General features: G+C 41.9%; 1 protein-coding gene across 1 annotated transcript in view; it reads right to left on the reverse strand.

Moving 5' to 3' along the window:
• TENM4 (teneurin transmembrane protein 4) overlaps positions 1-19,153 on the reverse strand; it is a 640,191-nt gene that overhangs the window by 325,346 nt on the left and 295,692 nt on the right. The window contains 2 exon segments of the mRNA XM_078156941.1: positions 3,440-3,675; positions 5,982-6,080. Coding sequence (XP_078013067.1) covers positions 3,440-3,675; positions 5,982-6,080 — 335 coding nt within the window.

Genomic DNA, 19,153 nt, shown 5'->3' on the forward strand with positions numbered 1-19,153 from the left:
TATTATGACATACAAGCACACAAGATTATATAAATGTAATAATATATATATTGTAGATATAATATGTATTATATGTTATATACCACATAAATATAGAAATATATAATGTTATGTATATATAATGTTATAATATGTAATATGTATATGTATATATGTATATATGTATGTGTGTGTACACACACACACACACACACACATATATATATATATATACATATATATATATATATATATATATATATATATATACATATATATATATATATATATATGTATATATATATATATATATATATGGTTTATCCCAAAGCTGATAGTTTCAGCTGACCTTTATATGGCATGTACTTGAGGCCTTTCCCCATCCAAGGAGTCTTCCTCTGGATCACTAGGAGTGAGATGGTACAAGGAATAGCGTGCTAGCTGTCAAGTCAGGAAGACCTGAGTTCAAATCCAGCTTCAGACACTAACTAGTTCTGTGACCCTGGGCAAGTTACTTAACTTCTGTCTATCTCAGTTTCCTCAACTGTAAAATGGGGATAACAATAGCCTCTACTGCCCAGGTTTGTTGTGAGGATCAAATGAGATAATATTAAAGTGCTTTGCAAACCTTAATGCCCAATATAAATGCTAGTTATTATTACTCTCCAGCTATCAATCACTTACTTCAAATGGGGCACCTAGAACACAATATAATACTGTCAATGTGGTATGAGCAGGGCAGAGTAGAGCAGGACTATCTCCTCCTTAGCCCTGCCAGGAAATGATGTTTCTGTCAATGGAGCCTTGAGGGTATGGACAATCTTTTGTCTCTTTTTGTATCCCTAGTGCTTAGTACAGTGCCTTAGTATAGAGTAGGTGCTTAATAAATGTTTGCTGACACTGCTGTCTCTCCCATTAGATTATGAGCTCCTGGAGGGATTGCCTTTTTTTGCCTTTCTTTGTGTCCCTAGAGGCATCTATCATATAGCAAGTGCTTAATAAACATTTACTGGCTAACACCTCCCATTTCTCCTCCTTTCCTGGTCTTAATGTAGTCAACCATCCTCTTGGTTAGCCTGAAGCCTCACTGACCTCACTCCCAGGGTAATTCTGTCCCAGCTTTCAGCACACACCTGCCATGTGGCATTCACTAAGCTAATACATACCCCCCCCAGTACCCCCTGTTTTTTGCTTCCACAGAGAAAACTCCCTCGATAAATTCAGTTCAGCAGCCATCCCGCATCTTAGAGCCTTAGTGTCCAGAGCTCTGAAAGCCCTGGTCACCTCTATGTCACAGAGCCAGCACCTGGACCAAGTTTCCCCTGACTCAGAAATCAGTTCTCCATCACTATTCCTTGATGCATGTCATTGAGCATACCACATCACAGATTCAAAAGGAACCAAAGTTGGCAGGATTCTTAGGGACCATCTACTTCAGCTCCTCGCCAGAGCCAGGAACCCCCTCTATAGCATTCCCAATAAGTAAGCATTCGATTTTCTGAAATATCCTTTACAGCCAAGGCTCCGTGGTCCACCAAGGGGTTTGTGGATAGACAAACTTTGGGGGAGGGGGTCTGAGAATTTACAACTTGTAATACTTTGGTAACTGTATTTCAAAGCCACGGTGTGGTCCTGTGTAATGAGATAATACATAGAGCACTTTGCAAACCTGAAGCATTATGTAAATGCTAACTATTATTATTAGGTATTTTATTTAAAACATTTAAATACATTATTCTGAGAAATCTTATACCAAAAAATAGCTAAGAACCTTTGCTTTGAGGGATTATAGTAGCAAAGATTTAGAATTAAGGGAGACTTCAGAAGTCCTTGAGTCCAAACCCCTTATCTGAAACTGAGGAAACTGAGGCTGAGAGAGGATGTCTTTTCCAGAGTCACACAGCTAGTAAGAATCTGTGGTAGGATTTTAATCTAGGTCTTCCTGACTTAAAAGTCCAATGCCTTATCCTCTACTGAAGAGGGACTTGTCTTCTATTTTTTTTTTGGCTGAGGCAATCGGGGTTAAGTGACTTGCCCAGGGTCATACAGCTAGTAAGTATCAAGTGTTTGGGGCTATATTTGAACTCAGGTCTTTCTGACTCTCAGGCCAGTCCTCTATCCCCTATACCACCTAGCTGCCCCAGGAGAGGGACTTGTTATCTCCAGAGACAGTGAATTCCTTTTTTGGACAATTCTACCCAACAGAAAGTTCTTCCTTATATCCAACTGAAACATGGAAATTTGTCTTATTAATATTATGGAACTTATTCACACCTTGGATGTGTTAAGGGAAAAACATCAGCATATGAAGAATTTCTGTAGCTGACTTTGGATTTTATTCACAGGCTGCTCTGGCAAGATATCAGAATCTACTTCAAACAAAGTCTCCCTGGAATGCATCCTTGCCACTGGTGGGTGACCCTGGGTTCCTGAAGGCTGTGCCAAGGGGACAGAAAACACTAGCATGTCCTACCGTACTTAGCAGTCTAGAGCACGTAGTAAGTGATTAACAAATGCTTTAGCCATCTACCAAGTTAGGAAGGTTTCCAGGATAGGCTACATCATGACTCCATGTCTGTTGTCTGAGAATTGGTTTTGCTACTTGCAAAGAAGTCTACCCACAGAGTGTTCCATGCCTGGTCATTTTTTTTTAGGGAAAACAACTCAATAAACCATTTCCTAAGGCATAAAGGAATTATGGCAAATGTGTTGGATACTACCAATTGGCATCCACGCCTATAAAAATCACAGATTCTTTAAGCTGAAGTATCAGGACCTAAGCTCTACACGTGGATTTTCTGTGTTCACTGAGGATGTTGAAGGAGGGGATGTCTTCTTTAGATAAGGGTTGGGTTAGATGCCCTCTGTGGTCCCTGCTAAGTCTGAGGTTCTTTGGTTCTACGGTGCAGGATGAAAGCTTCTTCCAGAAGATCCAGAAATAGTGGGTGGACCCCCCACGATAAAAAGGAGACCATGTGAAAAACATTTGGCATGGAAGTGATCATTGAATAGAATCCAGGCCTGGCAAGGCACTGGACCACTAGATGACACAGTTCTCTTTCTTGTTGCTGTGATGTGATGCTGTTTCCTAGTGCCTGAGTAGTCAATGCCAATCTAGGTTGGTGGTCCCAGTGACTGCTTCTTCCAGCCAGGCAGGCACTCAGATAAACACAATGCAGTTACATTTTCTTCTCTGCCACAAGACCATTTCCATCGGGATACTGGACAATGACAGGAGCTGTGATGTCTGCCATTATTTAATATTTTGAAGTTTGTGAGACCCATATCTCAGACAATCAGGGCCACCAGGCGGTCAGTGGTGTCTCGGTTATGGCCTCACGGGCTGTTTGAACGGTCAGGCTTCCTACAGGTGTGGTGAACTGAGTCAAAGAGAAACCACAGGAACACAGGAATGAAAAGAAAGTAAGGGTAAGGTCCAAAGTGGGTAAAGCATACTTACCGACAAAATACGCCAACAGGACCACCAGTGTGACCGAGATGATGATAGCGCTGAGCGCAGCACACTTCCAGTTACAGTACTTATAGGGCTTCTTAAGGTTAAAGGCAGGCCTGGAAAACGTGCTTCGTGGGAGGGGCCTAGGGGGAGGAGAGTACACCGTGCTGGACGTCAGCGGGTATCCTGGAGACGTGGTACAAAAGAGGGGCGATGTACCTCCCGGCTTAAACAGGAAGTGCCTGTGGGAAGAAAGGACAAGCCTTGTTGGTCACTCATGAAAAAGACACCAGACCCGGTCATTGGGTTTATACTTAAGGGAGAGAGAAGGTGAGTAAGGTGAAAGTGAGACCCACTGGGGCTGGGTAAAAAAAAAATAAAACAACAACAGACTGAGCCATGCAAAGAAAGTTCAACATTTAGTAGAACCAGAGAGACAACAGGAGAAGAGGTCAGTAAGGGTCACAATGTCACAAGTACTATAGACTACCACAAACATTTCAACACCAAGAGGCATCTCCATGGGGAAGTGGATCATACAGTGAGAGGCATACCCAAGGATAGACTGAGGGCTTTACCAACTGGACGGGGGCCGGGGCATAAAGAGCCCCAGATGTTTTGTGAGCTTGGGACAGGATGCCTCAGGGCACAAACTGCTCGACAAAGGTCACTGTGGCACCATCTAGGGATGTGTTCTAAGCACGGTTGTCTTTTATCCCCATGTAAAAGCAAGAGGCTAAAAGAGAAAGCAATTGATCTCCCCCTAGTACTGTCCACTTTCTTGGTGCTTCTTACACTGCAAAAAAGAGTCAGGCTTTTAAAATGGAACCCTATTCATGTGATCCATGTGGCACGGGAGATAAATATCCAAAGTCACCACCACGTTCAGCCACAGTGAAAAGTCACATGATGGCCAGAAACATGATGCTTAACATGCCAGGTCTTTGGAATTCCTACTCAAAACATTCTCTGCACCAGGGTTTCTTAACCTGGGGTCTGTGAACTCATTTTAAAAAAAATATTTTGATAACTTTATTTCCATAAAATTGGCTTTCTCTGTAATTCTGTGCATTTTAGGCATTTAAAAAGCTGATTCTGAGGAGGGGTCCTTAGGCTGCATCAGACTGTCAAAGGGTTCCATGAAACACACAAATCTCAAGGACCCCTGTTCTACACTTTCTGAGTCTGAGACTGCAAAGTGAGATTACACAAGAGTAGAAGTTGTTCGAGGTCACTGTTAAAACGGAAAATACCATATTAGTCCAAATATAGGTCAGCTGACCTAGGTATAATCTGAACCCCCAAAAACGAGCTTTAAAAAGAGAATATATATATTTATGTGTATAGACACAGAGTATCCCAAAAGTTCTATCTCCAATGAAAAATCATTATACAAAATTGCCATATAAAATATGTATTTGATCTGAATTTTTTTTTGTCTGGACCTGGAGTTCATCAGTGTAAGGAATTCCCTATACAGAAATTCTTCCACTGAAGCAGGTCAGCAACTTGTTTATAAATCAGCTACATAACACAGGGCACCAAGTTAAGTGACTCGCCCATAATCACACAGCTTTCATGTTGATTCGAACTCAGGTCTTCCTGACTCTAAAGCTGGTTCTTGGTACACTATGCTAAGTTGCCTCCCCATATTTATTATTAAAGGGTTAAGGGAAAAAAACCCAGTTCTTTCACTGAAAATAAAGACATCTAGTTTATTTGATCACATGACAAGGATGGAAAGGAACAGCAATGATAAAAAAGAATAAAATCAAGAGCACAACTGTAGACCACAATCAGGTTTGGCATAAGCCAGACAGGGGAGAAAGCGAGGCCTGCCTTCAGACTAATATGACAGCTCATGCATGGTATGCCTTCTGGTCGTTTAGCACAGAACCCAATCTCAGAAACAATTTTTAACTTAAAGGTTAAATGGTCAATATGTCAAAACATGATGGTTATCATCCAAATGGGTTATTAGATCAAGCAAAGGCCTAGCTTTAATGATAGGTATGACCAAGGTCACATGAGGACTTCCCTGTGATCTGTGAAATACGATGACCTCGAATGAATACAAACTCAACATCTGTTAAAAAGCAAAGCTTGGAGCAACCCAAGTCCTCTGCGGAGGCAAGAAGCCCAAATCTTCACTGAACTGCACTTGTGGGTTATAGCATCTTCACCCTCCTCTTAATGAAATGGTTCTCAAAAGGGCAATGAAAGCCAATGAGATGCCATGAATTAGCATATTAATGAGGCAGGCATTAATACATACAGGATGCTATGTTCCTTTGAGAGACTCTCCAAGCTGGATAGGGGCAGACCTGGGACCAGGACCAAACTTCCCAGACTCCTAATTCAGGACCCTTTCTGCTGATATTACAGTTGCCCCAAAGGGTTTATAAGCTCTTGGTCTCCTAAAACTGCCTAAGGGTTGGTAGGGCCAATGGGATCACCCTTAAGAATGCACTAAGACCATTGAAGGCTTTCATGCAGGGAAGGAAAGCAAGGGCACATCAAAGAGGAAGGGCACAGGAGTGTCACATACCCATCATTGTAAGCACCATCATGGCGGGAGGAGGTGAGAATGTCCATCTCAATGAGGTTGTCCTGCAAAGTCTCTAGGAATGTCTGCTTCGCTATGTTTCTACATACATATGGAAACATGAATGAAGCCAGTGAGTCATGCATCTATGAAGTGTGGTTTCAAACAAACAGAAAACAAAACAAAACAAAAACCAAGTGGCTAACGTGTGGCTGCAGCTGGGCATGGAATTAGAATGAGGGCTTTGTGCAAATGCTCATATGTATAGGCTGCTGCTATACATATACATACATACATACACATTGTAATACTTCAATGATCTAGCATTTCATCGGGGCAGTTACTCCCTCCACTGACATAGATCATAGCCCCTCCACCCCTTAGTAGAAAGTTTCATTAAATGGTAGTGGCCAAAAAATTTATCTAGTGGTGGCTAACTTTTTGGTGATGGGTCTTAGCAAAATTATTTAAGCAGGTCTTCAGATAGGAGTCTTCAGACTCATAGTCCCAAGTTGGTCCAGTCCAAAGCTTGAAATCTTTCTCGCTTCGGAATGATTATACACACCAAGAAGTAGCATGGCATGGACAAAAGAGCTTTGGATTCAGAGTCAGGAGACCAGAGTTCTAATTCTGCCTCTAACTCTTAATAGTTACAGGACACTGCTCCATCTCTTGACCTCTCTAGCCCCGAGTTTCTTCATTCTATAACCTGGGCAATCTATCTCACAATCTTCAAGTAAACAACGATAAACGATGATCTTCAATCACTGGCCAGAATGACCATTTTGGAGGAACGCTATAGACAGTTATTCTGTTCAGGCACAGGTTGGAGGAGACAGCCTTTGAGGAACCCTCTGACTTTTAAGTTCCTGTGCTTGAAACCAGGTCTTACGAGTCTAAATTCATTGATCTTTGTATGACACCATGCCATCTATCAATGGGGAAGCTGAGCAGGCAGCCAACAAAACTTCATTTTTGTCCTATCGGCCTGCAATCTGACCCTTTGGACACCGTTCTTTGCCCTTCACAAAACCACAGAATCACAGAATAAAGAGTATAGCTGGAAGGGGCCTGAGAACTCATCTACTCATGAGGAATCTAAGGCTCACAGAAATAAAGTGAGCTGCCCAGTGCCGTCCAGTTAATCCAGTGGGACTTCCACAACATTGTTCTCTAAGGTTGACCGCTGCCCCCTCCACACCCCAAGCCTCTCTTGAACCCAGACTTATTTCAAAGCCTTAACTTGCAGGGTTTTATGAGTCTGAGGCTGCCACTTTATCCTCAAATCAGGAGAGTGATTCCAATTCATCACTCTGTAGTCAAAGAAAGCCAAGTATGTAGACTGAGCCAAGGCACCCCAAGGATTGTACATGATCTATCTTCACATGCTGCAAACTTGTACTATGGTGTCAAGTGATAATGATAAGAAGAAGAATAGCCAGCGTTTATATAATGCTTGAAGGTTTGCAAAACGCTTTATATTTACGGGTATTCTTTTATTTGATCCCCACAACAACCCTGAAAGGTAGGTAGTATTAGTACTCCAGTTTTACAGATTAGAAAACTGAGGCAGAGAGGGGTTATTGCCTAGTATTTAATAGAAAAGGAATTTGAACTCAGGTCTTCCGACCCCAAATCCTGTGGTGCCTCTGGCTGAAGATTTGAGTGATTTTTTAAATGGTGTAGCAGAATGTATGATAAATCCATAAATCTCACCGTTTTAAAAAATGAGCGTGAATTTGACTGGATTATGATTCCACGAATTTCAGGAGCAGGCTGTCAAGGTTACTGAAATTGTAAGCTCTTAGTGAGCAAGGCCCTTGATCTTGGTTACAAGCGTGCTTTCTCTTACTAGCTGTGTGACTCTGGGCAAGTCACTTAATACAGACTGCCTCTCCAAAAACAAACAAATAAACAAACAAACAAACAAAAAACAAGACTGCTACAAGACACAGCACAGTGTATTTCAAAGCCCAGGATGTCATATCAGAGGGCCAATTTTCAAGTTCCAGCTATGCTGCTAAATGTTTTGTCAAGCTTGAGGCAAAATGCTTTAAATTCTCCAAGCCTCAGTATCCTCATCTGTAAAATGGGCATAATAATTCTTGACTATCTACTTCGTAGAACCACAGTCAAAGAACTGCTTATGTGAACCCTGAAATGACACGGTAACGTGAGCTACCATTCTTATCATTACAATATCAACACATTTCCCCATCTTTGAAATTACAGCAGTAATGCCAGCATTCACTCACTCTCCCTCCCTCTCTCTCTCCTAGGAGCAAAACGTTTTGAAAACTGAGACGCTGTGTACAAAGGGGAGCTTATCAATGTTTTCATCAATACCGCATGCAAACACTTCCATTTCCTCCCTGGGGGGATCCGTGCCCACAGTCTGGATGCCAGACAAGGTCCCCTAAGAATATCTGGGCACTTAACCTACATCACCAGTCTGGGACCTGGCTCTTGGGGATTTTAAATGGCACCTTAAAATCCTATCAGGATACGACTTCCTCAAAAGTGCTAGGCATTCGAGACAACCTCAAGGTAATACCATGCAAAAACAAAGTAATTGTGTAGTGATCTATTTCAAGAATTATGTGATTGTCCGAGGGGATCTAAGCTAGGCTGAATGAAGCATGTGGTGCGTGCTGTTCTAAAATAGCCACTCTCTTCATTCCAGGGCCCCTGTGATATTTAACACTAGCTGAAAATGCTGGGGATTCATAAGGGTTTCACTGTCCCTTCTCCACCCCCAATGTTACCAAAGTCCTGCTCTGATGTCTTACTACGGAGTGCGTTAGGGTTTGGGTTAGGGTTAGGGTTAAGGTTAGGAAAGGAAGCGGAGCTCCTGCCAGGGAAGCAGAAGCTTAGGCAGGCCCCATGAAACCAGAAAAGCTTTGAGCGCTGGCCAGGTGACAGACCACGAATCTACTGTCCAAGGCCTTGTCTGGCAAACTTCAGAGAGGCCCATTAGCTGAGGGCTTCCCACCAGAGGCCAAACTTCTGGCCAAGGCAATGCATGGAACACATCTACAAAAGCATGGGATATAAGGATCTGCCTTCTGGTTGGGAGGGCTGACACCTGCAAAATCAGGGATGTTTTAAGTCATTGAAATAAGCCTTACTGAAATATTCTGATATTCTAAACACTTGGTATTACCTGAGTTCAAGTTATTTAATCATTTAGAGAATTTCACCTCTTAAATCAGAAACACTACATTAATTATGAAATTTTGTGGTCTCGATTTTTAGCTGTGTGCCCTTAAGGCAAGCCATATCCCCTCTGACTCTCCATCTCTTCATCTGTATGGGGTTGGACAACAAGATCTCTAAGGTAACTGCCAGCCCCAACATTCTCAGGTTCTATGAGCAAGGGAGAATTTTTCTTTTCTACTCTATTTTATTCCAGTCTATCCTCTTATTAATTCTTGTAAAAACTGGCCAGATGTTCAGAAGACAGTCTCCACAGCTGCTGACAATAGAAACACTTCAGTATTCTACTTTCCTAGAAAGGTGCTAGAAAGTGAGTGTAGTGGGCTTAGAGTCACAAGACCTAGGCTAGAGTCTTGGCTTCAATACTTTCTGGTTGAATGTCCTTGAATAAGTCACTCCCTTTTAGAGCCTCATCTGTAAAATGGGAATGATAGCAGCTAGTCAGAATTAAAGTTGAAATTCAAAACTAGGTTTTCTGATGCCAGGACCACTGCTTTTCCCATTACTACTACTCCAATGAGGCAAATACCTCCTGGTACTAGTCTTGTTCTCTGCTCTTAATAGAAAAACAGTGTAGTATAAACCAAATAAAATCATACTCTATATTTGTTTAATTATTTGCAAAGACAAATAAAATAAAAATTAGGATCTCAATAAATATCAAAAATACATAAAGAGGGCTATCTATCTAAACAACATATGCACGTATATGTGTGTGTGTATAAAGACACAGACATACAAACAAACCCTTTATGCAACTGTAATAGTAATAGTAATAACAGCTTGTAATAGCTAGTAATTAAAGCTAACATTCAGTCTCTAAATTTTGCCCAGAAATAAATTATACTATTTTTTTTCTTGATTTTATTATAGCTCCAAAATTGTACAATGCTACACCTCAAATGACATAAAGGCATTTTATGCAAAGATATTCTGTAAGGGAAAGGCAAAAATTGATAGTGATGACTATTAAGGCAAGTAAAAAGCTTTCATGGAAGATTTAGAGTGGACAAGTGGGTTTGACCCTCTCTCTGGTTTAGGTTCTCATTGGGCTACTTGCCTGAGAAGCAGGACAATATGGCAGGTGGAATGCTGGGCCTGGAGTCAGGAGATCCAGGATTAAATTCTTGCCTCAGTTATTTAGAAACTATGGGATCCCGGACTGGTCAGTTGATCTCTCTAAACCTCACTTGTCAAACACAGGCAAAACAAACAACACAAAAATAACAACCCTGCACTGCCTCCCTCCTTGGCTTTTTGTGAAAAAACTTTAAAGCACTATAGAAATTGGAGTTTGTGAGGAACTAGAATTCAGTGACGGACGGGGAGAACCCTGTGGGTCTCAATTCTCTCCTCTTTGAAGTGGGGGTAGCAATACCAGCACTATTTACTTCACAGGTTCATGGCAAGAGAAAAGCTCTTGGTCTAAGGGGAGACACTGTAGAAAAGTGAGCTACTGTGAGTGTTTGCAGGCCTGATGTGGTCTGAGAGCTGCAGCCTGAGTGCGGAAAGGCTGGGCCTGGGAAACAATCACCTGGATGGCCAGCTGTTTGGGAGGAGGCTGGGCCACCCTCAATTCAAGCTCTCGTCACAGAGGAAATCTGGCCATAAAGCCGCCTCTCAAATTCCCAAACCAGGTCTGCTAACCCGCACTCTGGAGCTGACGCATTGGGGGCGCTTCTCTCCTGAGCTTTTTTATGTTTTTTTATTTTTGGTTTCTAATTCATCAGACGACATTCCTGACAGGTTATTAATCACATGGTCCCAGTGAAATCAATTAAGCTGCACATGCTGAGAAGTGTGAACGGAGAGGCCTCGCCCAGCGTCTGACTTTGCTGGATCCTAGGAACGCAGCTCGTACCCAAATTGGGCACAGACACACCTGAGATCCCTGACACACCATCCTGGGAGTCTGCTCTGAGGGAGTGCACAAGCTGGGCCCGGCTCCCTCTCCCCCCAGGTTCTCCGTGGCACCACATAATGACAGTGAGGAATGGAAGGGCAGGAGGATTTCAGGCTACAGAGAATGCTCCTCCACTCCAACCCAAGGCCTCCTTTTAAATTTTTTTTTAACCTTCCCCTTCTCTTCTGAGCAGCTGGAAAGCAGCGAAGTGGAACTGTGACTGGACTTGGAATCAAGAAGACCTGAACTCAAATTCAGACACCTACTAGCTGTGTGACCCTGGACGAGTCACTTACTAATCTGCCTGTTTCTTCAACTGTAAAATGGGGGTAATAATAGCAACTACCTCCAAGGGTTGTTGTGAGGCTCAAATGAAATAATATTGATAAAGTACTTTAGCACAGTGCCTGGCACAGGGGAGGCACTTAACACTTGTTTCCTCTTTGCCTTCCTTCTTCCTTCCTTCCTACCTACCTCTGTCCCTTCTTTCCTTCCTTCCTCTCTTTCCATGCTTCCTTCCTTTCTCCATTCCTTTTTTCTTCCTTCCTTCCTCCACCCTTTCTTCCCTTCCTTCCCTCCTGCCATTCTTTGTTCTTTCCTTCTTCTGTCCCTTTTTTCCTTCCTTCCTGTCCCTTCTTTTCTTCCTTCCATTCTTCCATCCTTTGTCCCTTATTTCCTTCCTTCCTCTGTCCCTTTTTTCTTCTTTCCTTCCTTCTTCCCTCCCTTTCCTTGCTTCCTTGCTTTTTTGCATATCTCAAAAGGATGTTGTTGTTCAGTCACATTCTTTGTCCCCAGTTGGAGTTTTCTTTTTTAAAAAATTTTAGATATATTTTAATCATATTCAAAAGGCTTTTTATGGCTATGCTGTACTTTTTTAAAAATATTTTTGTAAATTTTTGTAAATTTAAAATTAAATACAAAATGAGAAAAGCAAAAATAATAGTCATGTACACAGCAGACCATAAGGCAGGATTCAATATGAAACAATAACTTTCCATTTCAAAAAAACTTACATAATAAATACTGCACATTGTTTTCAAAGCTGCCCAGCTTTCCTTTGCTTCCTTGTTGTTTTTTTCTGTTCTCTGCTGTATGCTTTTTGCTTTATTTTTTCCCCTTCCTCCCCCCACCTACTCTAAAGAAGGCTACTATTAAGTGTGGAGATACACACACACACACACACACACACACACACACTCTGATATCCATCAACATGGACATATATACAAATACACATATGTAAGACCATGCTATGGTTATTTCCTCCTATCAGCTGTTTCTCTGAAGGTAGACGGCATCTTCCTTCATAAATCCAAGTCTTTACATGTTTTTCTAAATCAACCAGCTAATCATTTCCTATACCACCGCAATATTCCAACCCAATCTGAGAGATTGCCTATGAAAGTTTTTCCTCCCAATTTTCTGCATTCCTTTTATTCTTGGCTACATGTTTTATTTATGCAAGAAAATTTTAATTTAAAAGAATTGAAATTCTCCTTTTTATATTTCAACAATGCTCTCACCTTACAATACAGTTTAAGGTCTGATACTGCTGAATCTACTTCCATCTTTTTCCCCTGGTTTCTTTGATGTTCCTGACCTTTTGTTCTTCCAAATGAACTTTGTTGTTATTTTTTTTCTCAGTGAAATAATTTTTTAGCATTTGGGGTTTTCTTGCCAAAGATACTGGAGTGGTTTGCCATTTCCTTCTCCAACTCATTTTACAGATGAGGAAACTGAGGCAAACAGGGTTAAGTGACTTGCTCAGGGTCACACAGCTAGTGAGTGTCTGAGGTTGGATTTGAACTAATGAAGATGAGTCTTCTTGATTCCAAGCTGAGGGTTTTATCCACCGCACCATCTTCAGATCAGTGAGAATGAGCTGTACAGATGCTAGGCTTCCTGCATTAAAACTCTGCCTACCCTCCTAGAGAGTCCAGCCTAGTAGAGGAGCTATGACACCACCCCATAGGTGCAACACTCCACTTTGGTCTTCATATAAATATGCCTTTTTCCATGAATTAATTATCCAAATGGTCATTAGAACAGCGATTTTTTTTCGGTAGGAACTACAAATAAGAAAGGTTATTATAATAATAGCTAACACTTGCATGGTTTGCCAAGCGCTTTACAAATACTATCTCAGTTGGTTCTCATGGCAACCCTGTGAAGTAGGTGCTGTTTTTATCCCTATTTTACAGATGAGGAAACTGAGGCTGAGAGGTTATAAAAGATGCTTTATGCAAAAATATTCTATGGATAATCACATAGTCCAGTATCACACACAGCCACTAAATGTCTGACACAGAATATGAACCGTGGTTTTCCTGACTACCAAGTCTACCCCTCTGTTCACTGTGTCATCTAACTACCTCAAATTTTTTTTTGCAAGTTTTTTTCTTTCCTTTTTTTAGGCAATTGGGGTTAAGTGACTTGCCCGGAGTCACACATCTAGTAAGTGTCAAGTGTCTGGTCTGAGGCCGGATGTGAACTCAGGTCCTCCTGACTTCAGGGCCGGTGCTCTATCCACTGTGCCATCTAGCTGCCCCTAGGACTACCACAAATTTTAAAGCAATTAATTCTTATGCAAAGGTCAGCCAACTAATGAAGAAGCATTTGACTGGCCCAGTGCTAGGCACTGGGGATCCAATAATAAAAATCAGTAATAATAATTGCCTTTTACGTGGCAAGTTCAAGTTTGCAAAGTATTTTGTATACAAAATCTCATTGGAGCCTTACATCTGCTAAGAGGTACTTTCTGTGGGCATTATTAGCTCCATTTTGCAGATGATGGGACTGCGGCTCACAAAGGGACCAACCCACAGGTTTTACAATGGAGTTTAAAGTCCACATCTTCTAATTCCAGGTTTAGAGCTCAATCCACTATGCTGAAGCCAGTTCTATGCCCTCATTTTAAATGTGTAAAAATCGAGGCTAAGAGAAATTAACTGACTTGACCAAATTCACAGAGGTAGTAAGGGGGAGAATGGGGACTCAGGTTTCTTGCCTTCCACCTGCGGGGTCCTTCCATTGTCCTTCTCTGCCTATAATTCTTCCCTATTTCTCTGTAGCAGTCTGGCTTCTTACAACTCTACATTAACTTAGAAAGTCTCCAACTACCAAAAGTCATTCTTTCAGAAAAGAAGAATGTCAAAATTGAGAACACTACCCCTTTTTTTCACCTGCCAAGGTTTTCTGACTTGGGTCAGCATAAAAGAGGTCCCTCTATGTCAAAGCTCCCTCCATTCCGTTACCGTAAAATATCTGCTATTCACCACCTTTCCCCTCTCTTACCCCACTCCCTTCCCCATCCCAACATCTGGGCTCAAGCAGACGTCTTCACATTTGTCCCCATCAAATTTCACAGCCTTAATTTGGTCAATTGTTCCACTGGGTTTCAGTCTTTTAAAATCTTGGCTTCTATAATCCAAGCTACTAACTTCGTCTCCTAGATTCACATCATCTGCAAACTTAATAACCATGTCATTGATGCTTTTGTCCAGGTCATTGTCAGAAGCGCTTCACAGGAAAGGGTTATGGCACCCATTTTTTTGTATCCTACCCAATACCAAGTGCATGATTATTTTCTTTTCCAGATCTCTAAGAGAATTTAATTTGTGACTCTTTCATGCACTCAGCATGGTTTATTTTCAATTAAATAATAATTCATTTAACAAGTCAAACATTTCATATGCACCTATAGAGCATTGTATTTGTCGGTAGGGAAGGTTTACATATTAGGTGGGGAAGGTTTTAGATAGAAGGTGGGAAAACTTTAGCTAAGATGTAGTCCTAATGAAATTACAGTCTGGTAAAGCAAGAAACCAACCCTGGTGATTATAATATGCATTATATAAGTGTATTAGAAATGTGTAAAGCAACATAGAATGTAAGTAAGGTCTGACGAGGACAGTCAGGGAAGGTTTCATGGAGGCAGAGGCAGCTGAGTTGGGCTATTTGTAAGAGAAGGGGGAAGGAAGGCATAATGTCCAGAAAGAAGAGCCCAAACAAAGGGAGATCACAACACTTTATAAATACTTCATACAATAAATCTGGTTTTTTGGGGAGAGAAATCCCAAAATGATTATTAGACGCAGGGCTTGATGCTGGGTTCTTTTCTCTTCTTTCTCTCTACCCTCTCTTTCGGTGATTTTATCAGATCCCATGGGTTCAATTATTGGACAGGATTTGAACCCAGGTTTTCCTGACTCTAAGTCCATTGTCCTACCCATTCTAACACCCTAAGTAGGGAAATGAGCAGATCAGCACATGTTTTGTAGAATACAAGGGATTTGGGGGCCATGTGAATTTTTTTTTTATTTGCTTCACTGAAGCACAGGGAAAATTTGGGCAGTGACTTCAGGCATAATTTCCTCTGCTCACTGAGCTGGTATGTAATTCAGGCAGAGAATTACTTATTGGCAAGCACACTGTAGTTTCCTTCACACGAATCTGGCTCAACAAAACGAGTATTTATAGAGGCCTTACCTGTTCCGTGTACCATTATAGGAGGAAGATACAAACAGCATCAGAGGCCCTAAGCTCACCCTCGGTCTAGCCCAGCCGCAGGGAAGCCTCAGGCAGAGGCCCTGGGATGGCTCAGAGTGCAGTGGGCAGAGAGCCATGAGCACAGGAGAGGCCCATACAATGGCTTCAGTCTCTTTGCTTTCAGCGGTACCCAGCGTGCTCACCAGGAAGACCGAGGCAGGGCTTGGCCAAGGTAATCATTCAAGCCCCAATCAAGGAGAGGGGAGATGATGATGCCTTCAGATTTTCTGGTACAAGAAGCCGAGTGAGGCATCTCAAATTCAATCTCCCCTCCAGGAGCAGAGCCCAGCTGTACGCGGTTCATTTAGACAAGTCTCTTCATAATCAAGTTTCAAATATAATTATAATTATAATGAGAGTAAATAGCTAGTATTTCTTTTTTTTAAAAAAATATAAATTTATTTGTAGTTTTCAACATTTATTTCCACAAGTTTTTGAGCTCCAAATTTTCACCCCGTCTCACCCTCCCCCCACCCTAAGATGAATATCCCTTCCCCTAGTCTGTCCTCTTTTCTTTCTCTCCCCCCTTCTCTTATCCCCTTCCCCTTCTATTTTTCTGTAGGGCAGGATAGACTTCTGTACCCCATTTCCTGAAATAGCTAGTATTTCTATGGCACTTGAAAATTTAAAAAATGTTTTATAATTATTATCTCACTGAATCCTCACAACAACCCTGAGAGGTAGATGCTATTATTATGCTGATTTTAACAGATGAGAAAACTGAGGCAGAGGTGAAGTGACTCGCCCAATGCCATCTAGCTAGTGTTTAAAGCAGGGTTTGATCTCAGATCTTCATGACTCCAAATTCCACTATTTTATATACTGCACCACATAGTTGCTTAAAAAACAAACTATAATCATAAAAGGACAGGGGCAAGGGGGATTGAGAGTGATGGGAAGCTCAGAGAATGCTGAATTAGGAGTTGGAGGAAACTGACTTCGAGTTCTGGATCCAATATATTATGAGTGTGTGAATCTGGGTAAAGACTATTAGATTTGGTTTTTAAATCTCTTCCTAACTTGGCCTCAACATATTTTTTTTCAGCTTCATTATACATACTTCTCCTTGCTTCATTCCATAATCCAGGCAAACTGGCCTTCTCTGTTCCTCCCACCTGATACAAAAAATACACTCCACCTCCAAGAACCTCCCTCTTCTTTCAAGGGGCAGACCAAGTACTACCTTCTAGAGGAAGCCTTTTCTGACCCCTCCCCCACAACAGCAAGGACCCTCCCTCCCAAACTCTAATTGATTCCCTACGTATTTACATATGTGTGTGTTGTCTCCTCTGAAAGAATATAAGCTTCCTGAGAGCCAGGATTGTTTCAATTTTTGATGTCTGCATTCCCAAGCAGTATGTCCTAGTGACTCCTGGACTCTGCCCCTGCCTGTTTTTCAGCTTTCTTTTGTGTACTGTTTTCCTGATTAGACTGCAAGCTCCTTGAGGTCAGGGATTATCTTTTTCATATTTTTATTCTCAGCACTTAGCACAGTACTTGGTGCACAATAGGTACTTACTAAATATTTATTTACATTTCTCTGGGTTTCTATTTCCTCACTTATAAAACAGGATGGTAATAATGGCACAGACCTCACAGGGTTATTGTGAGAATCAAATGAAAGAACGTACGCATGTATATTGCTTTGCAAACCTTTGAGCACTGGGTAAATGCTAGCTATTAGCTACTGGGTTCTGGCCCTAATTCACTGTGGGATCTCTGGAAAGTTACTTCTTCTGTCTGGGCCCTAGTTTCTTTATTTCTACAAAGGTGGGGAAGGAGTCCCTAAAGCCCCTGCCAATGCTGACAGTCCAGGTTTACAGCCTCATGTTCCTGCCCCATCTGACCACGCTTGCTCCTCTATCAACATCCTCCATTTTTCACATTTCCATAACCTATATTCCTACACTCAAATGAAAGGAATTTGCAATGTCTCTTGGAAAAGGACTGGCCTCCCAAGAGCTTTCATTAGCTCTTAGGAAAACAAAGCCAGGATCTTTAAAAAGCAATGAAAAGCCATGTTCATTCAAACTTCAACCAAGAGGAAGTCATCTCTCAAATCTGCTGGCTCGGGAAAAAGGAGCCTGTATACCCCAATGCAATGGACCGTAGTGTCAAGTAGATGTGGGTAAAAATGGAAATGGTAATTCTTTCTTTGACTGACCCCCAGGCTGGCTTTGAGGCTCAAAGGAGAAAAGAGGGCTCTGCAAATCATAAGGTATCACACTAGCAAACAGTGACTGACATGGGCAGCTAGGTGACACAGTGGATTGAGTGCTGGGCCTGGAGTCAGGAAGACTCATCTTCCTGAGTTCAAATCTGGCCTCAGACATTTACGTGCTATGTGACCCTGGGCAAGTCACTTAACCCTGTTTGCCTCAGTTTCCTCATCTGTGTAAAGGAGAAGGAAATGGCAAACCACTCCAATGTCTTTGCCAAGAAACCCCTTATGGGGTCATGAAGAGTTAGACAAGACTGAAAAATGAATGAACAAAACTAGCTGACATGTATATAGGGCTTTAAGGTTTGCCAAGTGCTCTATATACATTATCTCACTTAACTGTCACAATCATCCTGTGAATACTAAAGGCATTATTATCCCCATTTTACATATGGGGAAACTGAGGTTCAGAGATGTTAAGTGATTTGACATTAGCTCCACCATTTTCATTCCATGGCCCTGTTCTAACTCCTGGAGATTGAGGATTAAGGATTCAGTGTATTCTCTCGCTGTGCCTGGGAAGGTAGGAGTGATGACAGATTACATTTAAATAGCCCTTGATAGCATACGCAGAGCTTATGCAGAGCTTTCCTCACTATAATCCAGATATTATCCCCATCTTACAGATTCAGTTCAAGGCAACTAAAACTGATTAAGTACCAGTGATGTGAAGGACCCTATACATGCTAGAGAGTCAAAGACGAAACACAACATGGTTCCTGCCCCCAAGGAGAAAACTACCTACTGTGCAAATGAGCAATATACCAGGGGGAAGGGAAAGCTGTGGCTCTGGGAAGATTTCAGGGAAGGAAAGTGGGATGCTCCAGTGCACATTTACACAACTGGCACTGTTCAGTTCCATTAGGACAGAAGCTGTATGTCAACTAAGTTTTTTTTAAAATATCTCCCTTAGCATAAAGCTTTGCACAAAGTGTGTGTGTTTCATAAGTGTGTGTGAGAAAAAGAAGGGAAGACGGAAGGAAGGAAGGAAGGAAGGAAGGAAGGAAGGAAGGAAGGAAGGAAGGAAGGAAGGAAGGGGGAAGAGAAGAAGCGGGAAGAGAGGAAGAAGGGAAGGGAGGAGGGAAAAGGGAAAGGAGAAAGGAGAGAGGTAATGAGGGGAAGGAGGGAAAGAGAGAAAGAGAAAAGAGGGGAAGAGGAGAAGAAAGAGAGGAGGGAGAAAGGGAAGGGAGCAGAGAAGGAAAGAACAAAGGGAGGAGAAAAGAAGGAAGAGGGAAGAAGGTAAGGGAGGAAGGGGAATGAAGAAAGGAAGGGAGGAAAGAAGGAAGG

The sequence above is a fragment of the Phascolarctos cinereus genome, unplaced genomic scaffold (assembly GCF_003287225.1).
Source record: "Phascolarctos cinereus isolate Bilbo 61053 unplaced genomic scaffold, phaCin_HiC Scaffold_726;HRSCAF=1367, whole genome shotgun sequence".
Lineage (NCBI taxonomy): Eukaryota > Metazoa > Chordata > Mammalia > Diprotodontia > Phascolarctidae > Phascolarctos > Phascolarctos cinereus.